Source organism: Artibeus jamaicensis, unplaced genomic scaffold (genome assembly GCF_021234435.1).
Source record: "Artibeus jamaicensis isolate MK-2021 breed Jamaican fruit bat unplaced genomic scaffold, CSHL_Jam_final contig_519, whole genome shotgun sequence".
NCBI lineage: Eukaryota > Metazoa > Chordata > Mammalia > Chiroptera > Phyllostomidae > Artibeus > Artibeus jamaicensis.
The window spans coordinates 23,968,260-23,991,030 of NW_026521871.1; the positions used below are offsets into that span (position 1 = coordinate 23,968,260).

A 22,771-nucleotide genomic window follows, 5' to 3' on the forward strand; every position below is an offset into this window, starting at 1 on the left:
AGAGGCCCACAGTTGTGAGTTCCCATCATCTTGGCTTCCTCAGCCAGACTGGAAGTGCTAGCTACATGGCTGACAGATTCCAGGTTTAAAGCATGTTGGTGTAGGTACTGTCTTTATTTACCTCCAGTGCTGAATGGACAGTTCTGTGTGGGGGCCTCAGGGCTCTGGGGGAACCCAGCCAGCCAAAAATGAGCTTTCCCAGGGCTGCGAGTATGGCTGTGCGTATGGTAAGGTTCACCAGAACACTCATGCTTGGCCAGGCCAGGACTTTGAACATGGGGGTTGCCTGTAGTCCTTCTGAACTTCGCAAGGCAAACGGATATCCCTTTGGGCTGTGCTGATCACCTTTGAACCTGTTATCTTCACAGCCATAAACCTAATATAAAAGAGGCTCATTTCAGCATGTTCTCCCTGCAGCCTGCCCCTTGACATCCACCACACACCCACGGGAACCGGAAGCCACCACCATGACAAGGGACCAGAATGGAACCTGGGAGATGGAGAGTAATGACAACTTTGAAGGCTACATGAAGGCCCTGGGTAAGGGGGCAGCCGGGGGTGGAACAGGGAAGGCAACATCAGAAGGACGGTGGTCTGGCCTTCCAGACGGTGCAGCTGTGGAGTTCCACAGACCTGAGAGCAAGCCTCGCTCCTCGCTGATAGCTGCGTGACATCAGGCAAGTGATATAAATTTTCTGAGGCTCAGATTCCTGGTCTGCAAGTAGGGAATAGTAGCAAATGAGATTATGTCTAGAATGTCCTTAGCACAATACCTGGCACACAAAAACGATGCACTGAATGGAGAATACGCACACACAGTCACATGTATGCACACACATGTGAGTGTGCACAGACACACATGCGTATAAGAGTGAAGCCAAACTTGAGAGGATAATGCTCCCCTGCCTTGTGACTGCCATCTCTTAGATCATCAGTTATACCTGATATTATCCACAAACAACCCTGCATTGCTCATTTGTCAGTCTTGGAGAGGGGGAGCAGTGGCCAACAAATCTTTCGGGCCAGAACTTCAAGCCTACAGAAGGCTGGGAAAGGCTTTGTTCGTATAGATCCAACCATGTAGTGCTGCTTATCTCATCCAGAGTACTGACTTCTGAACTAGACTCTGCACCAGGGGCTCAATCAGGGGCTCAAGGTGTCCTGAGTTGACTCTCTTATGTGATCTCTTGAGGCTGAGAGGTGTGGCGGGGTGGGCCGGAGACAGAAAACACTGGGAGCCAGAAGAGCTGGGCCCACAGGGGGAGCTCACTGTGCTGGGCAGCTGTCAGGGCCCAGGCAGTGAGCAAGAAGCTCTGGAGACCATCCCAATTCATCCTGCAGCAGCCTCCCGATCACTTTTCCTGCTTGGCACCCTCCTCCACGTAAGGAGTTTCTAGCTGGAACTCACCCACACAAAACACGAACAAAGTGGCTATGGGTGTGGTCGGAGGCCCAATGGCTTGGATATGGTGATTAGCGTGGATATGGCGATAGGATGTCTCACCAAGAATGGGTATTATGGGTTTTCCTGTATTGTTAACTTCTAGCTTCATGAACATTCCCACTGTGCCCGTGAACAAGGAGGGCTGTCACATGTTTGACAGTTTATGGAGCCTGGAACTTTCTTCATGTACTTGAAACATGTTTCCAGCACTGGATAGCTTTTTCCCCTCCTGACTATGAGAATTTTACCTCAATATATTATACTTGGAAGAGGAGGGAGGAGGTAAGAATCATAACTCTGTTACATCTGTTTTTAGTGCCCTGCTTAAGCAATAGAAATTGAATTTTGATTCTATCTGTGGGTAAATAAATGGTCTTGAGCTTAGCTATAAATCTGAACATCATCAGAGGAAGAAACCAAACCAGGGGAGCCAACATAGCTGAGGCTTTCTCTCCGACCTTGACCTTTCGGAACTATTTTCCTTATCTGCCAAGTCGGGATAATAGCACCAGCCCTGCCTGTTTCTCCCAGTGATGCTGGAAGAGCTTGTCGTTCGGAATGATGGGAAGCCCTTGGACAGAGGTCTGTCTGTGCGCTTCAGCATTTCAGCAGCCCACAGTGACTTAGGTGTAAAATAGCCTCAGTGTAGTTTGATCTCTGCAGGATGGAGTCCCTCGCTCTAGGTTTATGGTTCAAGGACATCTACTCTGTCACTACTCTTCAAAAAATCCTCTTTCCAAAACAGCCTCCTCTGGACTCTTCCACACCAGTTCACATCCTCAGTGTGGGAGAGGGGCTGCCGACTTGTGCGTGTGTTACTGGGATAGCTCTGGCACAGGTGTTTTCGGTATCAGACACCTACGTTTCTTACAGCTTCAGTCAGAACTTCCAGTTTGGTGCCATACTACACTGGTTTTGCTCTAATGAGGAAACTGTTGGATGTGTTTGTACCAGAGTCTCTGCAGTTTAGAGGAGGTAGGCTGACACTCTGCTGATTAAGGTTAATACCGTAGGTGGTTGTACTCGTTAAACCCAAAATGTGGATGTGTTCAATGCCTCAGTTGACCCAGCTGCTGACAGCCCACAGTTTCATAGAGCCCCTGGAAGTTGCTCCAGCTTGAGTGCTCACTGACCCCCACATCGTGGAGATGGGATACCTGGCCCCTCTCACCTTCCCAGGGAGCCCTGGGTGGGGGAAAGGGCAGGCACTGGCAGGAACAAACACGGGTCTCCAGGATCTCAGCAGGAAGCAGCTGAGGTGGGGCCATCCTATCAACTTCACCTGCTGAAAGCAACCCTGCAGGTCTGTACAATTTCCTCCACACCCACCCTACAAGGCAGGGGCGGCTTTCCCAGAAATGGCAAGTCAATGAAAGTGGCCTTCCTTGCCCTTTTGAGCATGAGACCCTTGTGTTTGGGGAAAACACATGAGGGGATATCAGCCAATCTCAGCATATGTAAATATCATTAAGTATAACTCCACATTCTGCTAAAGAATGGTCACTTTCTTAGACCTTAACCCCCAGTGCCAGGGAGTTGGCTTTCTCTGTGGGCTCGATTCATTAGGAAGGAGAGACTCCCAGTGACTCATTCCACACACCAGCCTCCACACATGACCCACTTGCCAACCTCAGCAGAGTGACATGTCATGACAACCTTTGGGCTTGCCCCAAATTGTCAAAGTCATTAACTGTTCAAAGAGTGAGTGCCAAAGGTCAATGGTACCTCCTCTCTTGCCATCTTAGATACCAGTGTTTCTTGAGGCCCTAGATTCTTTATTGATGGTGAGGAAAGCAGCTGGTAAACTCACTTACCCTGAGGAATGTGCATGTCCTGAGGTCCTCCTTCAGGCTGCATCAGGGCCCCAGGGAGCGGGAGGAGTGCTTCATTTTAAAAGGGAGCCCACTGAGGGGAGATCTCACAGTGATGTCCCAATGCCATGACAGAAGGCTGGGAGAGAGCCACGCCCTACCCAGGAGGGAGGCCAATACTACACAGGGAAGCCATTCAGCTTCTCTCCCAAAGATCGAGTGCCCACCTGTGGAAGCTGGGAACTGTGCCATTGGAGGCAGAATGAAGCCCAGCCTCTGTTCCCAGGGAGTCTAGACCGGTGCAGACAGTCACATTAGAGCTCTGCACAAATGGTGTTCCTGTTTTCTGTTACAGTGTGACAAGTCACCCCCAAAATGTAGCGTCTTGAAATGGTGACCATCATTTTATTGTTATCTCATATAGTTATGGGGGCTGACCAGGTGCACCCAGGTGACTCTTGCTGGGAGCTCTTGTTCGATTGTTGCTGGATACTGGCTGGGGCTGGCAGTTGGAGATGGCCAGCAGCTGAGACCGTCGACATTTGCATGTGGTGTCCTTGTGGGGCCTGGGTTTCCACACAGGCATGGTGGCTGTGTTCCAAGGGAGAAAGCATGGGAGCTGAATGGCCTTGATGACCCAGGCTCAGAAATCATGTAGCATCACTGCCGTCGTGTTCTATTGGTCAAAGCCCACCCATATCCAGGGAAAGAGTACAAAGACCACGCCTTAATAGGAAGAATGTCCAAATCACATCGAGAGAATGGCATGTAGGATGAGAAGTCGTACTGCAGCCATTTAATAAAATACAATCTGGCCCAGGTGGGACAGTGGGTGATTCTGTCTCTCGGGCTTAAAAGGACTGTAGTGACAACAATAGAATGATAGTAACAAGTGTGTGCAGGGTAGTGGTGGAGGGAGCTGCAGTGCACAGGTCACTGAAGACTTCCTGAGTACTTTGGGATGGGGTTTTGCAGGAAGGAGAGGAGTGTTCTACTCAGAGATGGAATCAGGCGTGGCCCTGCGGGCCTGTGCCAGGGTCGGGCCAGTATGGACTGGTGTATGCAGGGGGAGCAGAAAGAGCTGTATTGCCAGAGGTTGAAGTGTGAGAAGGGTCAGAGAAGGTGGTAGGGCCGGAGTCTGAAGGAGCTTTGTATCACACGTGGACACCGTCCTGCAAGGAGAGGAATATATGCAGGAGAGAAGCCGTGAGGGCTCACTCTCACAGCCCGCTGCTGAACAGATAAGCAGAGACTGTCAGCGATCTGAAGAGGTGCCTGATGGCCCTGGGAGATGATGAGAGCAGTTCTAAAAAGGGGACAGGGGACGTCCAGAGCGGGAAATAGACTAGAATTGGTGGTCAGCTGAAGACAGCCTAGAAAATGAAACACCACCATGTAACTTTAATCAAAAAGATGAGGACATATAACAGAAGGTATGTGTCCTAAAAATGCTCAGTTAATGTCATATTTAGGTATCTTTCAGGAAATCTTTATTCCATAAATTATAAATACTAGGAAAATCCAGTTCTTAATTCACCAAAGAAGATGAGGATAATGTTATATGAAGACCATCTCTTTGTTTAAATCAATGTGTACAGATTTAAGAGAGCAGTGGCTACCACAAATTTTCTAGAGATCCCTGTGGGTCTCTAGAAAATTCAACCAGGAAGGGGTTAATCTTAGAGGCCAAAGTCAGGCCACTCTCACCTGCCATGCCAAGACCTCTAAGCATTGGCAATACGCTGGAAACCCAGCAACAAGTTCCCTGCCCCTGTGGAGGCACGAGCTAGTGGGAGGGAGAGTAAATAGTTTAAGACGGCAGTTTTGACCCAGAGTGCCACGGCACACTGGTGTGCTACAAGGATTTTTAAAACGTGCAGTACCTGACTATTTAGTCAGGGGCGCTGACCTCTTTTCCCCAAGATTGTGGAATTAAAAAAATGACAACTACCAACACAACAGTAGCTGTTTGGTGTGAATGCCCTGTTTTGAACCATAAATATATAGGCGATATAATGGAATTACATCTTATTGGTCATGTTACATAATAACTTTACATCTGATTAGTTAATTCTTGGTACCAGAAATCCTTACATATAAGAATAGGCACCTGACTTTTTAAATAGTCACTTTGGAGGAAAGAAGGGTAAGTAATTACTATTTTTATATATTATTTATAAATTAAAAATTATATCAATGGGTTTTTTTGTCAGATTGGCCAAAAAATATGCTTTTTGTGCTGTAGAATTTTAGTAATTAGTTTATGTGTGCCATGAGGTGAAAAAGGAATGAGAATTTCTGGTTTAAGATGATTTTAGGCAGTGGTAAGTGCATTAAAGAAAATAAGAAGGGATGATTGGGTGGAAAGTGGCGGGTGCTCACATCAAAGCCAAAGCTTAAATGTTGAGAAGCATCATTCTGGGCACAGGGGACACCAAGTGCAAAGGCTCTGGGCATGTTTCAGGTCTAGATGCTCATATGTCTAAGTGCGCTATTGAAACTGGCACACTTACATACAGTCTAGAGCACAGAGTTGCAGTCAGGAATGAGGATGGAAGGAATGCTTTTCCTCTTACAAGGGGAAGGAGCTGAAGCCCAGAGAAGCCTGGGGTCGTTTGTGGCTGGGAAATGGTGGAGTGGAGAGAGGAGCCCGGTCTATCTGATTCTAACACCCAGAACCCCAAGAACGGGGTTAGGGGAGGAGGGCCTCCATTCTGAGTGAAGGTTGTCAGGATGGGGATACCCAAAGTAGACACGTAGGACCTTAGAAACATTACAAGAAAGACACTGCAAGTCTCTGGTAAAAATGAGTGAGTGAGTGAAAAGAAAGGAAGGGAGGGAGAGAGAGAGAGAAGGGAGGAAAGAAGAAAGAAATTAGAAAGACTGTCTAATGACCCAAGGTAGAGTTAGCATCACAAAAAAATTGGATTCCTGTTGTGCTCACGAGCCAATGAGTTCATACCCTTTGCCAAAGCCTTTACAAAAACCACGTGGTTCCTGACTGCACTTTCAAACTGGAACGTGCTGGGGATGGAAGAAGCCCGGGTGAAGACAAGTTTGGTGCCTTCCTTATGTGTACTGGAAGCACCTCCACTGTGACCACCTTCCCAGTGGGAGTCCTGGACTACCGGTAAGGAGGTGAAATAATGCAAGGGGAGCAAGGAGGCACCCCAAGATCTCTAGCCTGCCTCTGTTGGCCAGGGAAAGTTTAAAACGTATCTGGAGATGTCCTTGAGGAGTGAGAGGAGGAGGCAGGCAGGTGGCCAGGCTAATTCCTCCCTGAATGTGTTATCTGGAGGAGGAAATGGCATGGAAAAACGGAGAAGATTATTCCTCCACTCTGTCTCTCACAATTGCCTAAGAGTGCTGATGATTTGAGAATTAAGGAGTCCAGGCTTGAAGCCCATCCAAACTGGACTTGGAATGGGTCTCAGATTTCATATGATGAATATGCGTGCATCTCTGCTCTTTAATTTGCAGAGTGCCAGCCCTTTTAGCCTGCAACTTTAGCTTTCTTCATGAGCACAGTACAAAACATTTTAATGTTGAGTACCATAGTCATATTTCAACTTTATGGCTCGCATTGTTCAAAATGCAGTTATGAAAAGTATGCTTTTAATAAAGTCACTCCAGTGTTGTTTTTTTCTTCGGCAGCAGCTACAAGCCATATATATTATTCAGAAATAGCCTGCCTTTGGACCTTTTCCTCAGAGATAGAATTTCATTTCACCTGGCTGTAAATCAGGCTCAGAGCTTTAATCCAGAAAAGCAGATAAAGCATACTTGATAACCCTGGTGTTAAAATACCATATCGGGAAAATAATTTTCTCTGCAAAATACAAAGAGAAGGTGTTTTTGTAACCGGCATGAGTATGTGCGTGTGTGCTCTACAGCTGCAGGTGAACCTTTCCTTTTGACCAGAAACATCACGCATCCACCCACTGAACGTTGGGCTCCCTTCCACGAAGTGGAGCAGAGGTGACATGATTAACTAGCCCTTGTAAACCCTAAAGGGTCGCCGAGAGGCCACGGCATTTTCCAATCTGGAGAAGTAGTGTTTGGCCCCATTTGCATGGAACCTGTAATAATATGCCTCCGGCACTGGCCAGACGGACTGACGAGGGATGGTATCTCCAGGACAAACCGGTTCCCTAAGCTACAGGCATTGAACCACGATCTCTTTTTCTAAGCAGTCAAGGACAAGCAACATTTTCTGTTAGCAAAGTCTTAGTTGTGAATGATGAACGGAATGTATTTGCAGACAAACTGTTGGGAGCTCCAGCCTAGCTGAGTAACTGAAACCACCATTTAGCATCTCTGGGCCTTGCTATCCACATGCGGGCAGTAAACATAGACCTGTTCTCTGAGGAACACTTCAGCTCTAAATTTCTCTGCAAGCCCCAATTCTTTCTGAGTAGTTTTGCCTGGAGGGGCCCTCTTCTTTGGTTCATCTAGTTAATATGTGGCCTGTGGTTGGTTGGTTTTTCCCATCTCCTAACTGTAGTCCCAGCAGCAGGATACAGCACAGCACACTCCTCCGCACAGAAGGCCAGAGAAGGGGCTAAAGTTGTGTCTGCCCATCGGCCAAACGATGGAGTAGGGGAGCTGATAAAATGCCCATGTGACAGGCCAGGACTATGTGACAGGCCAGGGCCATGTGGATGAGAGCGGATCGGCTGCCACTCTGACTGTTCTTCCGAGTCCAGGGCCCTCGGAGCATGAGGCAGCAGTTGTATAAACATGACCTAAGTATCTCACTCCACAATGAAAGTCGATCTTGTCACTGTGTTTGACCCAAACAGAGAAGGCCAAGGCTCGGATGCCAGTGTGCATCAAATGCCCACAAGCCCCTTGGCACTGTGTGAAGCACTGTTCCATTACTTTCAATGAATCCTTACATTAAATAACTGTCTGAGATGAACCTTCTTTTCCCCACTTTACTGTGGAAAAAAACTGAGGTTCAGGAAGGGAGCAACTTCATGGAGTTTACATAGCTGGCAAATCAGGGCCAGGGGATATCCCTGGATCTGACCCTCCCCCTCACTCTTTTATACCTGTGGTTCTAAATTTTAGCATGCTCAGAATCACTTGGGAGGTTTATAAAACCAAGCAGAGTCCAACCCCTTGTAGGTCTCGGGTGGGCCCAGAACGGACATTTCTAAGAGGTCCCAGGTACCGAGATGCTGCCAGCCAAGGGACCTCTCCGAAAATCAGACTTCTCCAATTATTTGTGATATATCCTAGTGTTAAAATTCTGATATTCTTACAAATTACATTTAGTCAGTTAAGAAACATTTTTTCTGTATGCTTCTTGAATACATGCATTTTTATTGTAAAAGAAGAAAAAATAGCTTATGTCATAGGACTGTACACTAAACAGATGATTTAAACTATTTATACAGAGCCAACGCTAGGGCTCTGTGTAACCTCCTTTGTTTTTCCTCCCAAAATTTATCCTTTGTATAGATTGAAATTAGGAAAGTTGTTGAAGCACACACACACACACACACACACACACACACACACACACACACACAAAGTCTCCCTTTGCCCCATTAGCCAATTCATAAGTGTTTCTTGGGCACGTACTTTGTGCTAAGCTCCAGGCCTGGTTCTATGAGGACACAGAGCAAGGAGACAGCATGTTTCTTGTCCACTTAGAGGTGAGACTTTGGAGGAAAAAGCAATGAACCCCATGAAAAAGTCAGAGGGAAATACTAGGTAGTATCTCCAGGGGAGTAAACCATATGGTCTGCATAGCAGGTGAGAAAGAGGGCAAGAAAGAGCGGAACAGGCTGGAGAAGGCCGGTCTGGGGCTGGGCCTTATGAGATCTGGAGAGCAGGGAGCACAGGGGCAGAAATTTGGGAGCAAACATACAGGGAGCCCTGGGAAAGGTGCTCCAAGCCAGCCAGCTGGTGAAATCAGGGGACTTAGTGATGATGATGGTGGTGTCAGCAGCTACCATGTATGGGGCCATTACCATAAGCCACCAGCCAGTGGACAGAGCTCTTCACAAACACTGTCAAACTTCATCCTCAAAATAACCTGACGCAGCTACGAAGCTCCACCATGGCCACTGCTCTCTGCTGCTTCTAGAGCTGGACTCAAGTGTCCAACAGCAAGACGGCAGTTAGACACGCAGACATCACCTGATGCAGTAGACTGTGTACCTGACATAGAAGGAGAGAAACACTAGTCGGGATGTGACATGTTAGCCCTTTGCCTGGCTCAAGCCTGTGTTTATACTGACTAGAGTAGGGAAGACATTCCTTAGTGGCATTCAGCAATTTTAAAGAAGGATTCACTTTTAAGTCAGAGATCCTTGACTACTTGGTCCTGTCTAGTCTTCTCCCTTCCAAACAGTCTGGCAGTTGCCTTGGAAGGAGAAAAATTAAACCCACGTTTCCATAATTGCAGGGCCCAGGCGACTGAAATAAATTCCTCAGAGGGGGTTTTGTCAGCTCTGTGTTATGTCCTATGGAACACCTGGCCAGCTGGGGGTCCTGCCACAGAGCCATCCTGTGGCCACAAAAGATGGGGAAAGGCTATATCCTGTATCCTGCTATTGGAGCTACACAGCATCTTTCCTAGTTTAAAGGCTTCATGAAGTTCTTCAGCACAGAAACAAGATCTCAATTTTCGTTTCTCATTTTCCAAACTTAGTTGATTATGAGGATTATGAGCTTTTTCTTGACCACCAAATGTCGCATGGGCCTGAGCCCCTTGGCCAACACATTGGGGCACCTGGGCTCCGTGAATGTGGTGCCTAGAAGTGTTCACAGCACAAAAGGCCCCAGAGAGAGCTTTTGTCTCACCCATGTCCTGTAGCCTACAGGCTGTGTGGTGTGGATGCGCCCAGGTACAGCTGCATAAGCCACAGAGCTGAAGCTTATCGAGCACCAGGGAACATACAGGAGTTCAAGTGTCACTGCTCCACCTTGCACTTCTTAGGGAGCCTTGGGCCCTGCAAACAACCGCTGTCTGGTGGGGACAGTGCACTAGTGTGCTGGGACACATGGGCTGTCCCAATGAGGGAGGTCTCTTCCAGCAGGATCCAGAAGTCCTCACAGCTCTAGGGGAAGCATAAGGAGAGTCAGAGTTACTGGTGTCCTGGGAACCATGGAAAGTGCCAAACTGGGATCCTGACCTGATGAGACAGGTCAGCCCAGAGCTTGTGCAGCCCAGTGCTGGCCTGGGAGACAGGCTGTCCTGGGTTCAAGTTTTGCCTCCATAGCTTCCTCACTGGATAAGCCAGGACAAGGGACAGAGCTTCTTTGAGCCCATTTCCTCTTCAGTAAAATGGAGCTAATATAATATTTGTCTCATGGGTTTGTTGGGAGATCAAAGTTAGAGGTTTCTCAAGGAAGGTTCACCATGGGGCACCATTCCAGAGTGGTTCCAAGACATACCTTAACTACCACCCCAAATATGATCAGGATCCACATAGCATGGCCCCCAGATTCACCTTACCCAAAACTCATCTCCTGTGTTCCCCCATAAAACTAGTTCAGTCTCTGATTTCCCTGGCTCCTCCCACCTAGGTCACCCACGCTCAAAACCAGTTTTCTCTTTCCCACTTGATTGCTCCACGGGGTCCTTCGAGTTAGCACACCCTTGTGATTGCAGTTCTAGCTGGGTGTGTTCAGACAAGTCACTCGAGGCCCCCTCATCATCACCTAAATGCTTAAACAGTAGATTTTAGATTTTTTAAACCTTGGAAGTCTTTCTCCAAACAGCTCCTTATGAGGAAAGCCAAGATCTAGAACTACCCAGAGATTCTGGGTCTAGATCAGGGCACAGAAATCTGTATGTTCACATTTCCCCAGGCGATCCTGATGGGCAGCCAGTTTGGGGACTCACTGGTGAATTGTTAGGTGTGGCAGGTTCTCAACAAAGAGTAGTGAAGAATAGTTGATCTAAGGCTCAACACATGCTGACTCGAACCTGATTTCTCCTTTCAACTTAGAATTCAGGTATGATATCCTTTTACCTCCTGGGATGACTGATGTTACTTAAAATTATTCTCTTATGTAAGTCCCTTTAACATTGCATATAATAAGGGCTTGGTGATGATGAACTCCTTGAATTTGATCTTATCTAAGAAGCACCTTATCTGTCCTTCCATTCTAAATGAAAGTTTTGCTGGATAGAGTAATCTTGGTTGTAGGTCTTTGGATTTCATGACTTGGAATACCTCTTTCCAGCCCCTTCGTGCCTGTAGAGTCTCTTTTGAGAAATCCACTGACAGTCTGATGGGAACTCTTTTGTAGGTGACTGTCCCCTTATCTCTTGCTGCTTCTAGGAGTCTCTCCTTCATTTTAATCTTGGCTAATGTAATTATAATGTGCCTTGGTGTGTTTCTTCTTGGGTCCAACTTCTTTGGGACTCTCTGAGCTTCCTGGATTTCCTGGAAGTCTATTTCCTTTGCCAGATTGGGGAAATTCTCCTTTATTATTTGTTCAAGGTGAAAGGGACAGCAAACCCACAGTTATTAAGAACCACACCTAAAACAAAAGCAAACTAAGAGGATAGCTAGATCAGGAGCAGAACCATAGAAATGAAGATCACATGGAGGGTTAGCAACAGGGGAGTGGGAGAAGGAGAAGGGGGAGAAGGTATAGAAAATAAGTAGCATAGATGGTAGGTAGAAAATAGGGGGGAGGGCAAGAATAGTATGGGAAATAGAGAATCTAAAGAACTTGAGACACGTGGTCATAAACTAAAGGGGGAATGGTGTGCAGGGTGGAGGGGAATGAAGGGGGAAATAGAACAACTGTAATGGCATAATTAATAAAATATATTTAAAAAAAGAAAAAATTATTCTCTTATGATAAAAGCTGACTTTATATAATTTAGGGTCCAAAAGACTAGCCAGGGCCCTTTCCCATGCAGATGTGAATCTGTTGTTGTCCAAGCAGCCAGCTTGGGCTTCTCCCTCATTCTCTCGGAGAAGGAGAGTGATAGTGGCCACAGAAGGAAATGAGTGAGAAAGGAAATGAGGAGCGAGGATGAGGGAAGTGATGCTTGGCTCCCATGGAAGGGCAGCAGAAGGGGTAGGGGTGCAGCCAGAGGAGGCGTTAATTCTCCAAAATGACCAAGTCCTGAACTGTTGGTAACTGCTGGTCTCTCTCATGACACAACAGTATTTACCCCCAACTAGAGAGCACAAAGTGTGAGGTTTAATTGCCTACTATCACAGAGATGGGGCTGGAAGTCTCGGAGAAACAGCACTCAATGCATCTGACCTGTCCTTGCCCTTGAGGTTACCTCGGGGTGTAATAGAATCAATTTATTGGTTTTGAAATCTTCTAGGTGGATTTTTTAAAAAATTAAAGACTTAGTTTGGTATCCAAAGATATCTAGAGAATTTAAAAGCATAAAGGGGGCCAAATATAATTTGGCTAGTGACCAAGAGCTTAATGATGTTCATAGCAAGGAAAGAAGTTTAGCAGTTCCAGAATTATCCTGTTTCTAGGTTTATTCCACAGGATAGTGACTTTTTGGCTTGGGTGATATTTTATGTATAATCAGAGGTTAGTGAGGAGGTGAGCTCAGCACTTAACTTCTTACTGTAAAAGGCAAAGCTTAGGAAATGAAACACTCCATTAAAGGGCATGCTTCCTTTTACTTACTAATTGTCTCTAAGGAATAAATAAGATTCCCTTTAAAGTATCAAGACAAAGGAAAGCCATAGATAGAATACATGAAGCAAATCTTGATAATTGTTGAATCCACGTGATGAATACAGAGTTTCTAGCACTCTCCAGTTTTGTTTGTTTGACATTTTTCATAATAAAAATATGAACAAATACCCACCCTTTCCTGAAAAACAACAAAACAAATCTCCAAGCAAGTCTTTGTTAAGTGTCTGGAGTATGCTTACTGCTGCCCTGGGGGCTGATGGGTGGGGGAGGACAGCCTAGCTGAGTCAGCCCCTACTCTGCTTTAAAAATGGAAGTTTGTATATGTTCTTCCCTGCTGTGGACATTAACAAAATCCATCTTTACCTAGACCAGTAAATCCATCTTTACTGTCTAGACCAGTTAGTTATTTTTAAACAATCCTTTTTCTTTTTAAAACATGAAGTCTTATGTTCAGCAAACTCTTAAAAAGAAACCCAATATGTCAAATAAATAGAATGGAGATGTTGTGGTGGAGGTGTGTGTGTGTGCATGTGTGCATGCATGTGTGTCCATGAACACAGATTGGAGAGTTGCAGCTCAGGCGTGAGCCCTGCCTGTGACCTGCCCCTGCCACCAGAGCTCCTGAAAGGCATGAGAAACCCTGGGGTCCCCAACAGTTGACTGAGATGCCCATACTGGTCATGTGTAGAATAACTCTTGTTTCCCACTTAGGCAAAGAAATGTGACCTGCCCCAACCTGTGTCTCTGGTCTTGATTGCTTGGCTTTGTTAAGGAAATGAATGAGTCTCGCCGAGCACATCAGAACCTCCACACCTCCTTTTGCCAACAGATATCGACTTTGCCACCCGCAAGATCGCAGTGCGCCTGAATCAGACGAAGATCATTAATCAAGATGGCGATAACTTCAAGACAAAAACCAACAGCACGTTCCGCAACTATGACTTGGACTTCACTGTTGGAGTGGAGTTTGAAGAGAATACCAAGGGCATGGACAACCGGAATGTTAAGGTACTAACTTCGGTGGGCGTTTTTCACTCATACACCCTATGGGGGCTGGCTCTTTGGCTTCACAAAGAAAGAATAACAGAAACAACCTGGGAAGGGGGACCAGAATGGACTTAATAATGCTGGCAATATGCATTGTTATTTCATGTAGGAAGAGGCAAGCTGGCGTCTGCACTGAGCTTACAAGAAAAGGAGAGATTAAAGGATACTGGCCTCCCCAGGGTTTGACCTGGGCTGGCAGGCAAAGAGAAAGGGGCAAGGTGGAGTATCAACAGAGAGGATTCAACTGTGTGAGCTGAATAGTGTAGCTTCAACAGAGGGGCAACCCTGCTCAGCACCAGCCACACATTTCCATGAAGAACTGAGGCCTCATGTTGGTATATATTTTTTCTTTCCAAGAGATGTTGAGACTTCATAGTTTTTATATGAAATATCTCAATCAATGAACCCCACTGCTGTTTTTAAATGCAATGCAAAGCAAACCAAAAATTCAGTATACTTTAGAAATGAAGTCAGGGTTTCTCCAGCCGTGGTAACTTAGAGAAATCTCAGGCAAGTCTGTGGCTCCTGTGTCAGCATCACCTTAACTCATGGACAGAATGGAAGGAGTCCCCCTGCATCAGAAGGCCAGGCTGCCAGCTGCTTGAACAGTTTGGATGTAGGTCAGGTTCTGCAAGCGAGCAGACAGCCCTGAGTGCAAGCGTGGGGAGTTAGGTCACAGCCCAGGAACCGGAGCTCAGAAGAAGCAGGACCTCGCCCAGGGGAGCAGTTTGTCAATAAGGCAGCGAGTGGAAGCAGCGGGGAGAAGTGAGGTGGTGGGAAGGCAGGGGTGACAGGAGGTCGGGTTCTTTCTCTTCCAGGGCCACCCTGTGCTGTCATAGCCAAGAGGCCAACTGTTGCACTGTCCACACTCACACTCAGCACACCTACCTGTCTTTGGTTTTCCAAATTCAATTACACCTGGTCAGTCTCCACAAATAGGAATGGGGAGAAGTCCATCTCAGTGAAATTTAAGGATTCTCCCACCCCAATCTTAGCATCATATGAGAACCCAAAGGGTTACATTGTTCAGGAAAGGGTTTCCGGTTTGTCATTTTGCATGGTCACCATTGAGCACTCATTGTCAGTATCCATGTAGTTTATACAAGGGTGAGTAGCTTGAATATACATACCACCCACCCCATCTCTGCCAACGTAGCCACTGGGACCTCTGCCATGGCTCCTAAGCCGGGGCTGGTGGGGCCAGGTATCCTGTCCCCAGGTACCTGTGCTCTCACATTCAGCAGAGGCCAGCCCCTTGGAGTACCACAGGAAGCAAGACCCTCCCTGCTGAGCTTCCTAGTTCACCGTGAGCCTGGGTCTCCCCAGAGTTCCTCTCCTCTCGTGTTTCCAGGAGCTCTTTCAAAGTCAGAGGTCTCAATTATTCCCCCAAAACAAGGGACAGGAGCTCTGGCATCTCTCCTGGGCTTGGAAGAAAAAAATTAGTCATTCTTTGTTATTGACTTCCAAAACCAAGAGAGCAGGACACATTTTATTTCTCGGGTTGTCCTGTGGCATCCATAATCTCAGCCATCACAACAAGGTTGAATTCTATTTAGTGCTCCTTGCTAAAGAAGAGTAGGAAATGAAAAGCAGTTTGGAAATGCTTCCATCGGAGCAGACTTGGCACGACCGCCTAAGCCTCCAAGCCCTGCAGTGGCCCCTTGTGAGTCCCTCCCTGAGAGGTTGATAGATCGACAGGGCTTTTCTGAACTGTGCGGCTAGAAAGCCAATTCATCAGATATCAGAATTCATAGGAAAATTTGCTCTGAATTTTTGCATCATTCTTCTGTCCTAACCTAATCAGTTCACAATGATTTATTACCCCTGGTCTTTCCGTTTGGGGTTGAAAAACTGGCCTGTTCTCTTTGGCTTGTTTTTTTTATCACCTTGGATGGCAGAGAACTTGCCCTTCCTAAAATAAATCATGTTCCTTTGGCCGTTTCTGACTCTTACAGGATTCCGTCTCTTAACACTGTTAACACCCACTCTTTTCTGCCTCTCTGCTTTTCACTCAGACCCCAGACCCCATTTGCCCCAGGATCATTTCTTAGCCCTACAGAAGCCCCCTTCCCACCTTATGTTTCTGCTTGCCCACAGGAAAACATAGGGGGGCGCTCTCTCCCTCTCTCTCTCTCTCTCTCATTTACTCACTCACTCTCACTCTCGTAGGGGCTGACAGGTACCCAGGACCGAGTCTGCTCAGTCTCTAGCAAAGGGCTGTTCCCAAGAACATCAGCACAGAGCAGTTGCCCCCGGGACTACCTACTTCCTGTAACTTGACTAGAACCCTTAAGCAAGAAAGGGGCAACAGGGAGTGGTGGCACACTTGAGTGCAGACACAAACTGTGTGTCCGTGTGCCCATGTGTGTGTGCATGTGCATAGGTGTGTTTGTGTAGTACTCCCCACGCTCCTATTCTCCAGGGCTCCACTTCTCAACTCCTTGGTCACCCCCCTCAGGAGCCCCCCTGAACATCTCCCATTCGGCAGTCTGAAGGAGAGGCCTGGGGGCAGGGGGCAGCAGAGGTTCAGTCAGGCCCTGACATGCCCAGTGCTTTGCCGTCCCGAAGCAAAAGCAACAAAACCACGCTGATCACCAGGTTGACTCCTGTGTGAGGGGCCCGGGGACCCCCTTCTTCCTTCCTGTGGGTCACACATATTTCTCACTGCCTACCGTGATTTGTTTCTAAGGGGATTTTAAGTCTCTTTCAAAAATATACAAGCCACCCAAAATAACATTGAATTTAAAAGAAGTATATTCATTCAATAGAATACCATGCAGGCAAAAAAAGGAATGAAGTACTGATTCATTCTACAACACCGTTGAACCTGGAAAACATTATGCCAAGTGGGAGGAGTCAGACACAAAAGGCCACATGTTGTATGACTTCTGTGAAATGTCTGGAAGAGGCAGATCCATGCAGAGAGAAGGTGGTTGCCAGGGGCAGACAGAAGGGAGTGATTGGTAATGGGCGTGGAGTTTCTTCTGGGGCAGTGAAAATGTTCTGGATTTAGATAGTGGTGTTGGTTTTACAACCTTGTGAGTATGCCACAACTGACTGAATCATATACTTTATGAGGGTGAATTTTATCATATGTGAATCGTATCTCAATTTTAAAAATAAGTAATTGGGGCAGAGAAAAGCAGATAAGGATGATAGCAACTAGGACCAATAGAACCAATAATGTCACCCAAGAGCCCAAGAGAAGCAGCCTCCTCCAGGAAGGTCCCCTGCCACAGGGTTTGCCAGAGAGGAGGGTGGGCCCTGCAGGAATAACTCTTACGGGGGGGCAGGTGCACTGGGGAGGGTTTAAATGTGTTCACAGTGTTCTTCAATGCTCAACAGAGAGCTATTTCCCTTTAAAAAATAACATACTTACATGGGAGTGTTTCAAATTTACAGAAAAGCTTCAAGAATATGACCAAGACCATCCTTACACTCTTCACCAAGAGTTCCCTATTATCACCATCTTGCTCCGTTTGCTTTATTTCTTGTGCATGCTCTCTCTATTACATACTTGTTTTTTCTAAGCAATCTGTTGTTACCCCTAAATAACTCAGTGTGTATTTTCTAAGAATTAGGATATTCTCTTATGTAACCACAGTATGTTTATCAACTTCTATAAATTTAACGTAGATACAGTACCTGCATCTAATTTACCACAAAGGACCGTTTGTAGCGATGTCAACGGTGGACACCATAAGAGTGAAATCACAGTGTGGGCCCAGCTTCCTTCTTCAACTCACTGCAGGCACATCCTCTTCATCCTCATGGAATGCTCTCCCTCTCCCACCCTCCACTCAGAAGCAATGGTTTTCCACTTCCTCAGCCTCAAGATCTTTTAAGGCAGCTGAGCCTCTTTTAAAAGCACCCTCTGATACGGGGATAAAGGACACCAACTATTGCCTGTTTTATGTAAAGTTGAGGCTGTAACAGGTAGGTGTTGCCATGATTCATTGGTAATCAATGTACTTGAGGGTCGAAATAACTTTTAACTTTGCCTCCCAATATGAGTTATTAAAAGAAAATATTAGGACAGGCCCTCATGCACCAGACATTTTTCTCCTTTGTTCTTATTACAAATTTGCAAAGCTCCAGGTCAGGAGCTATTGATGAAGTGATGAATCAGACCCCCTTTTTGGCTCTCAGAGATCTCCTAGCTTCATGAAAGAAGACAGGTAGATGGACAATTACCATCCAGTGTCCAATCTGATGGACACGTATGCACTCCAGTGCTACCATAGAAACTAAGGCAAAGAGATAGGCTGGCTGAGTCATCGTCAAGAACTATCATCAAAAAAGAATACACATGCTGCTTTATTCCCCTATGTGGGTTTAGTTCAAGATCCCATTTAACAAAATCAAACACAGATACATTCACCAGGGTTTATCCAGCACCTCCTATGCACTGGTGGCTGTGCCGAGGCTGGGGTTGCAGAAATGAACAGTGGACATGGCATCTCCTTTCATGGAGCTTATTGTCTATTAGGGGAGATACACACTAATTCAATAAACATGCACTAGGTGTCCCTGATGTGTAAGGCACTGTGGGCAGAAGGGGTTAGAAGACACAATCCCTGCCCAAATAGAAGACACAAGTCCTTTCTCGTCCATTTGGGAGGGGACTGAGTCCGAGACCAAGGATAGGCCACAACAAGTGTGTATTCCTTTCTCATCTGTTTGGAAGGGGACTCTGGAGTATTCCAGCCAACATCTCCCTCCCAGAAGGTCTAGAACAACCTGTACATTAAGCATCTCCAAGACATTCTAAGATGTGAGGCTTTAGAAAGCATGTAGAATTTCATTGCTAAGTTAATTTGGGGAATATTAATACATACAGATAGTTAAGCAGAATTGAAGAGTGAAAACTAAAATTTTCTTCCCACCCTTGCCCCCAGCCTCTCAGTTTGCTCCTCAGGACAATCACTATTAAAGGTTGTTTTCCCTCCTTTCAGGGAACCTGTGCAAACACATGCACATGCAGACAACCCTCTGGTTTTACACACATGGGCCTGCTCTGGGCTTTTAGACTCTAGCTGTATACTGTGGGGACTGCTCTTCTCCCTAAGTGTAGAACTGCCCGAGGAGCTGCGTAGCAGGGAGGAACCATACCCTATTCGACCAGGCACCCACCGACAGAATTTCTGAGGCTTCCAGTCTATTGCAGCAATGTGTTGAGGAGTAACAGGATGAGGGAAAAAATTGTATATAAAATATATAATATGATCAAGGTCAAATATTATTTGAGAAACAGGTAGACTTAAACAATCTGTAGAAAACAGAATTGTAGCAAAAAAAATGGACCTGAATGTGCAGAGCAGTACAATTAAAGACATAGTTCAGTACATCACCAACTAGGTTTATAAGATACAAAAAAAAAGGTAAACATCTAGTCCTTAGCATATTATTGTTCATAGAAGGGTAATATGGTTTGCACATCCCTGAGGAAGGTCAGCACCCACACAAAACCACTGCTTGGGTGGGAATGACGCCTTATCTCAGGAGGTGCGCCTGCAAGCCTAATTCTGGCACAGAAATGGGTGGCCCTGAACCTGTGGGGAGTAAAGATTATCCCTGGCACATGCTGGGAAAGGTAAAAGGGGGAACAGAGGAGAAGTTGGGGGGATGTGTGATTTTTAAATATGTGCACAAGGATTTGAGCCTCTTGAGGTTTAGTAGATTTGTGGCTTCTCCGACCTGCTGCTCAGGCAACACAGGCTCTTCCTCTCTGCTGCCGCCCCGTGATGCCAACCAGCCGGCACCGCTGCTGGAAGAGACCCAGGACCAGAGACGGGTCTACCCTCCTACTTCGGGAGGACTAGTCTGGCCCTAGAGCCGTGAGTGCGGCCCCTGCAAACGAGACAGGCAGTGGGCACTGCTCACAATGTGATTCCTGTAGGGAAAATTCCCCAAAGTAGAAGTTCTAGTATAGTAATGTTATATTTTGAAAGATAATACAAGATTAATACTGACTGGATGCCCGAAGGTGCCTGCTTCTTTCTCTGCAGTGTGTTATCATTGTTTCATCTTTGACTCTAAGATGAATTGTATCTAAAAAAACAAACAGCCTTCATTTGCATTTCTCTTATTATGAGTGAAGTTGAATATCTTATGTTTAAAAGCCATCTGCTAGGGTTGTGTTTTTTTCCCTTGTAAGCTATTGGTTGGCGTCCTTTGTTGAATTTCCTATTAGGTTAATGATCTTTTTCTTATTGATTTATAGGAGCTCCTTATATAAGAGAATCAGATCTTTGCCTGACATGTGGTACAATTATTTTTCCCTGTTTGTTATTCATCTGTTGCCTCTGAAGTATTTTTATCTTCTAGAAATTTTACATCACCATACAGTCAAATTCATCATTTCCCCCCTCCCCCCTGTCATTTGGAATGCTATCTTTGCCATAGGGTAAAATGGAAGAGTGGAATTCTTTAACAGGGGACAGAACCAGCTGTGATGTGCTGGTGTGGCTGGAACGGCAGGTGTATATGGAAAGTGAAACTGGAAGGATCTTGGTCGAGACAGAGGGCTCTGACTGGAGGGCCAGCAGGAGCCCAGGAACAGTTTCAGGACTGCAGTGGCAGGTGCAGGTTTGTTCGGCCCCAATCAAGACCAGACAGCTGATTTGTATGGGAACTTGTCTTGCAGACGCTGATCACCTGGGAAGGCGATGTCCTTGTGTGCGTGCAGAAGGGAGAAAAGGAGAACCGTGGCTGGAGGCAGTGGGTGGAAGGGGACAAGCTACACCTGGTAAGTCCCGGAGTCAGCCCAGCTCCCTTTCACTGTGCTCAGGCCGACTGCCTGTTCATCTAGCCAGGCAGTTTGACAGGAAAAATGGCCCTGCACTCCTCTCCTGAGCTCCAGCCCAGGAGAAAGCCATTCCTATCTGGCTCAGGGGACTCCAGGAAGAAATTTATATGGCTATTTCTGTGAATGGCTACAATTAAAATGAAAGTTCAAAATGCTGAGTTAGGGGCTGAGACACATGGAGAAATGCAGGGGACCCATTAAAGACCAGCTGGGGAGGAATGTGAGGTACAGAATTAATATGTCCCAAAAGCAGGTGGGACCAGGCCTCTTCACAGTGATATGAACCTGGAAAAAGAGGGGTTGGGGTGCAGGTAGAACAAATTGGGGGGCAGCTAGGCTTCTGAACTGCTTGTAGACCACATATATTGTCCTCTTATCATAAGGTATGTCTACCTGATTGCAAAATGTTTTAGGTTATTTGGTACTAGAACAGAGCAGTAGGTACTGTTGCTGATACCCTCAAACTATATCTGTATAGGTAGCTTAATTTTTCATTCTTCAATTTTCAAGGCAATTTATGGGTCAAACATTCAAATAATGAAAAAATCATTCATTCCTTAGTGCATTCAGTCACTCATTTGTTAACTGAGTGGTTCATTCAATGAATGGCTCTTTGTTTGTTCGTTCATTCATTCATTCATTCATTCATCTGTGGTGTTGGGCAGGTCCCTGGCTCTGAGGTCAGCCTGAGGTCAGGCTGGCTCTGAAGGGTCACGGTTGTGCCCTTCAGAGCCAGCCTTGCCTCACCTGAGATCGAGATCTTTATTTCGGAGGCAGTGTCACGACTGATGATAAATAAAAGGCATTCACTGTGTTTGCCATTGACTATTTTCCCTATCTGCTCTGGTTTAGATGCCAAATCTTTTAAATTGTAATACAACACCCAACAGTCCTTGTGGTTAAGACAATGGATTCATTGTCAACTGCAATGATCTCGTGGTGGTCCCCACACTCCTGTTTTTCCCCCTCCCTCAAAGGGTCATGGGGTGTGCAGAAAGCCTGGGGGCTCCCTCTCTCTAGGTGAAAAACAGCACCTTGCCTGCACAGGCAGCCTTGGGGGCCCTTCTGCAACCACACCCTTTCATTGCCTGGGCCACCTCCAACCAATGTTCTAATGTCCAGAGGCCAGAAAGTTCACAGAGTGGAGGGACATAGCTCACCAGCCAGCATCTTCCTAGTTTCTTGTCATCTGAACACTTCTCCCCACTGAATCCTTTTCTTCTCCTTGGTGTTGCTGCTTTTTCTAAATTAGGCGATGTTGTTTTAATGATGAAAGTAGCAGAAATCCTACCCAAGAGGGCAATTTCCTTGAAATTTTCATTTTTATAGTTAAGTTCAAGTCAAGTGTCAAAATCAAAGTACTGCTACCTGCAGGGCATGCCAGCTGATTGGATCTGTGAGATGCTCTCTCCCCAGAATAAGTGTCTTCTTTAGTACAGCTCCCCCCACCCTCCCCACCCAAATCACAGACACCAAGAGAGCCAGGGGTCTGGGGAAGAAAAGGCCCCACTTGTTCATCACTCGTCCACTTTCTGATGCTGCAGGAGCTGACATGCGGTGACCAGGTGTGCCATCAGGTGTTCAAAAAGAAGTGATGGCCACGAGGGGGCGTGCTCCACACTCCCAGTGCAGAGTTCTTCACTGGCTTTGAGAAGCGGCCGTGGGGACCTTCCTACTCCTGCAAGCCCATTCAGGCATCTGGGTCTGGGTGGGTTTTAAACAGAATGAATGTACAACAGTGACAGATGTATTCTTCCTGCTTTGAAACCTGGCATTAAATGAAAAAAAAAGTATTTCCATACTTTGAACTCTTATCTCTGTCCCTTTATTTCTAGAACTGTAAGTTTTATCCACACACAGAAGAGGTGATTGCCTGCTGGTGATTTTCTGTGGGGCTTTGTTGTTTATATTTTAGTTTTGTTTAGTGTGGTTTGTTAGGTTTTTTAAAATTTTATTTTTTTAGTGAGAGGGGAAGGGAGGGAGAAAGGGAGGGAGAGAAACATTGATGTGTGAGAG

At 46.3% G+C, this 22,771-nt stretch overlaps 1 protein-coding gene across 1 annotated transcript; it reads left to right on the plus strand.

Moving 5' to 3' along the window:
• The first annotated feature begins 425 nt into the window (after positions 1-425).
• Positions 426-22,521, plus strand: RBP2 (retinol binding protein 2). The gene is made up of 4 exons (XM_037139275.2): positions 426-540; positions 13,730-13,908; positions 20,594-20,695; positions 22,300-22,521. The coding sequence occupies exons 1-4, from the start codon at positions 468-470 to the stop codon at positions 22,348-22,350; spliced, it is 405 nt and encodes a 134-aa protein (XP_036995170.1). The 5' UTR covers positions 426-467; the 3' UTR covers positions 22,351-22,521.
• The last annotated feature ends 250 nt before the right edge of the window (positions 22,522-22,771 follow it).

What these genes read in the sequence shown, in the direction of transcription:
- RBP2 (XM_037139275.2), top strand. Translation starts at nt 468, where the DNA reads ATGACAAGGGACCAGAATGGAACCTGGGAGATGGAGAGTAATGACAAC. An exon ending in AGGCTACATGAAGGCCCTGG is followed by an intron (nt 541 to 13,729) that starts GTAAGGGGGCAG and finishes TTTTGCCAACAG; the next exon opens with ATATCGACTTTGCCACCCGC. An exon ending in AAGGGGACAAGCTACACCTG is followed by an intron (nt 20,696 to 22,299) that starts GTAAGTCCCGGA and finishes CTGATGCTGCAG; the next exon opens with GAGCTGACATGCGGTGACCA.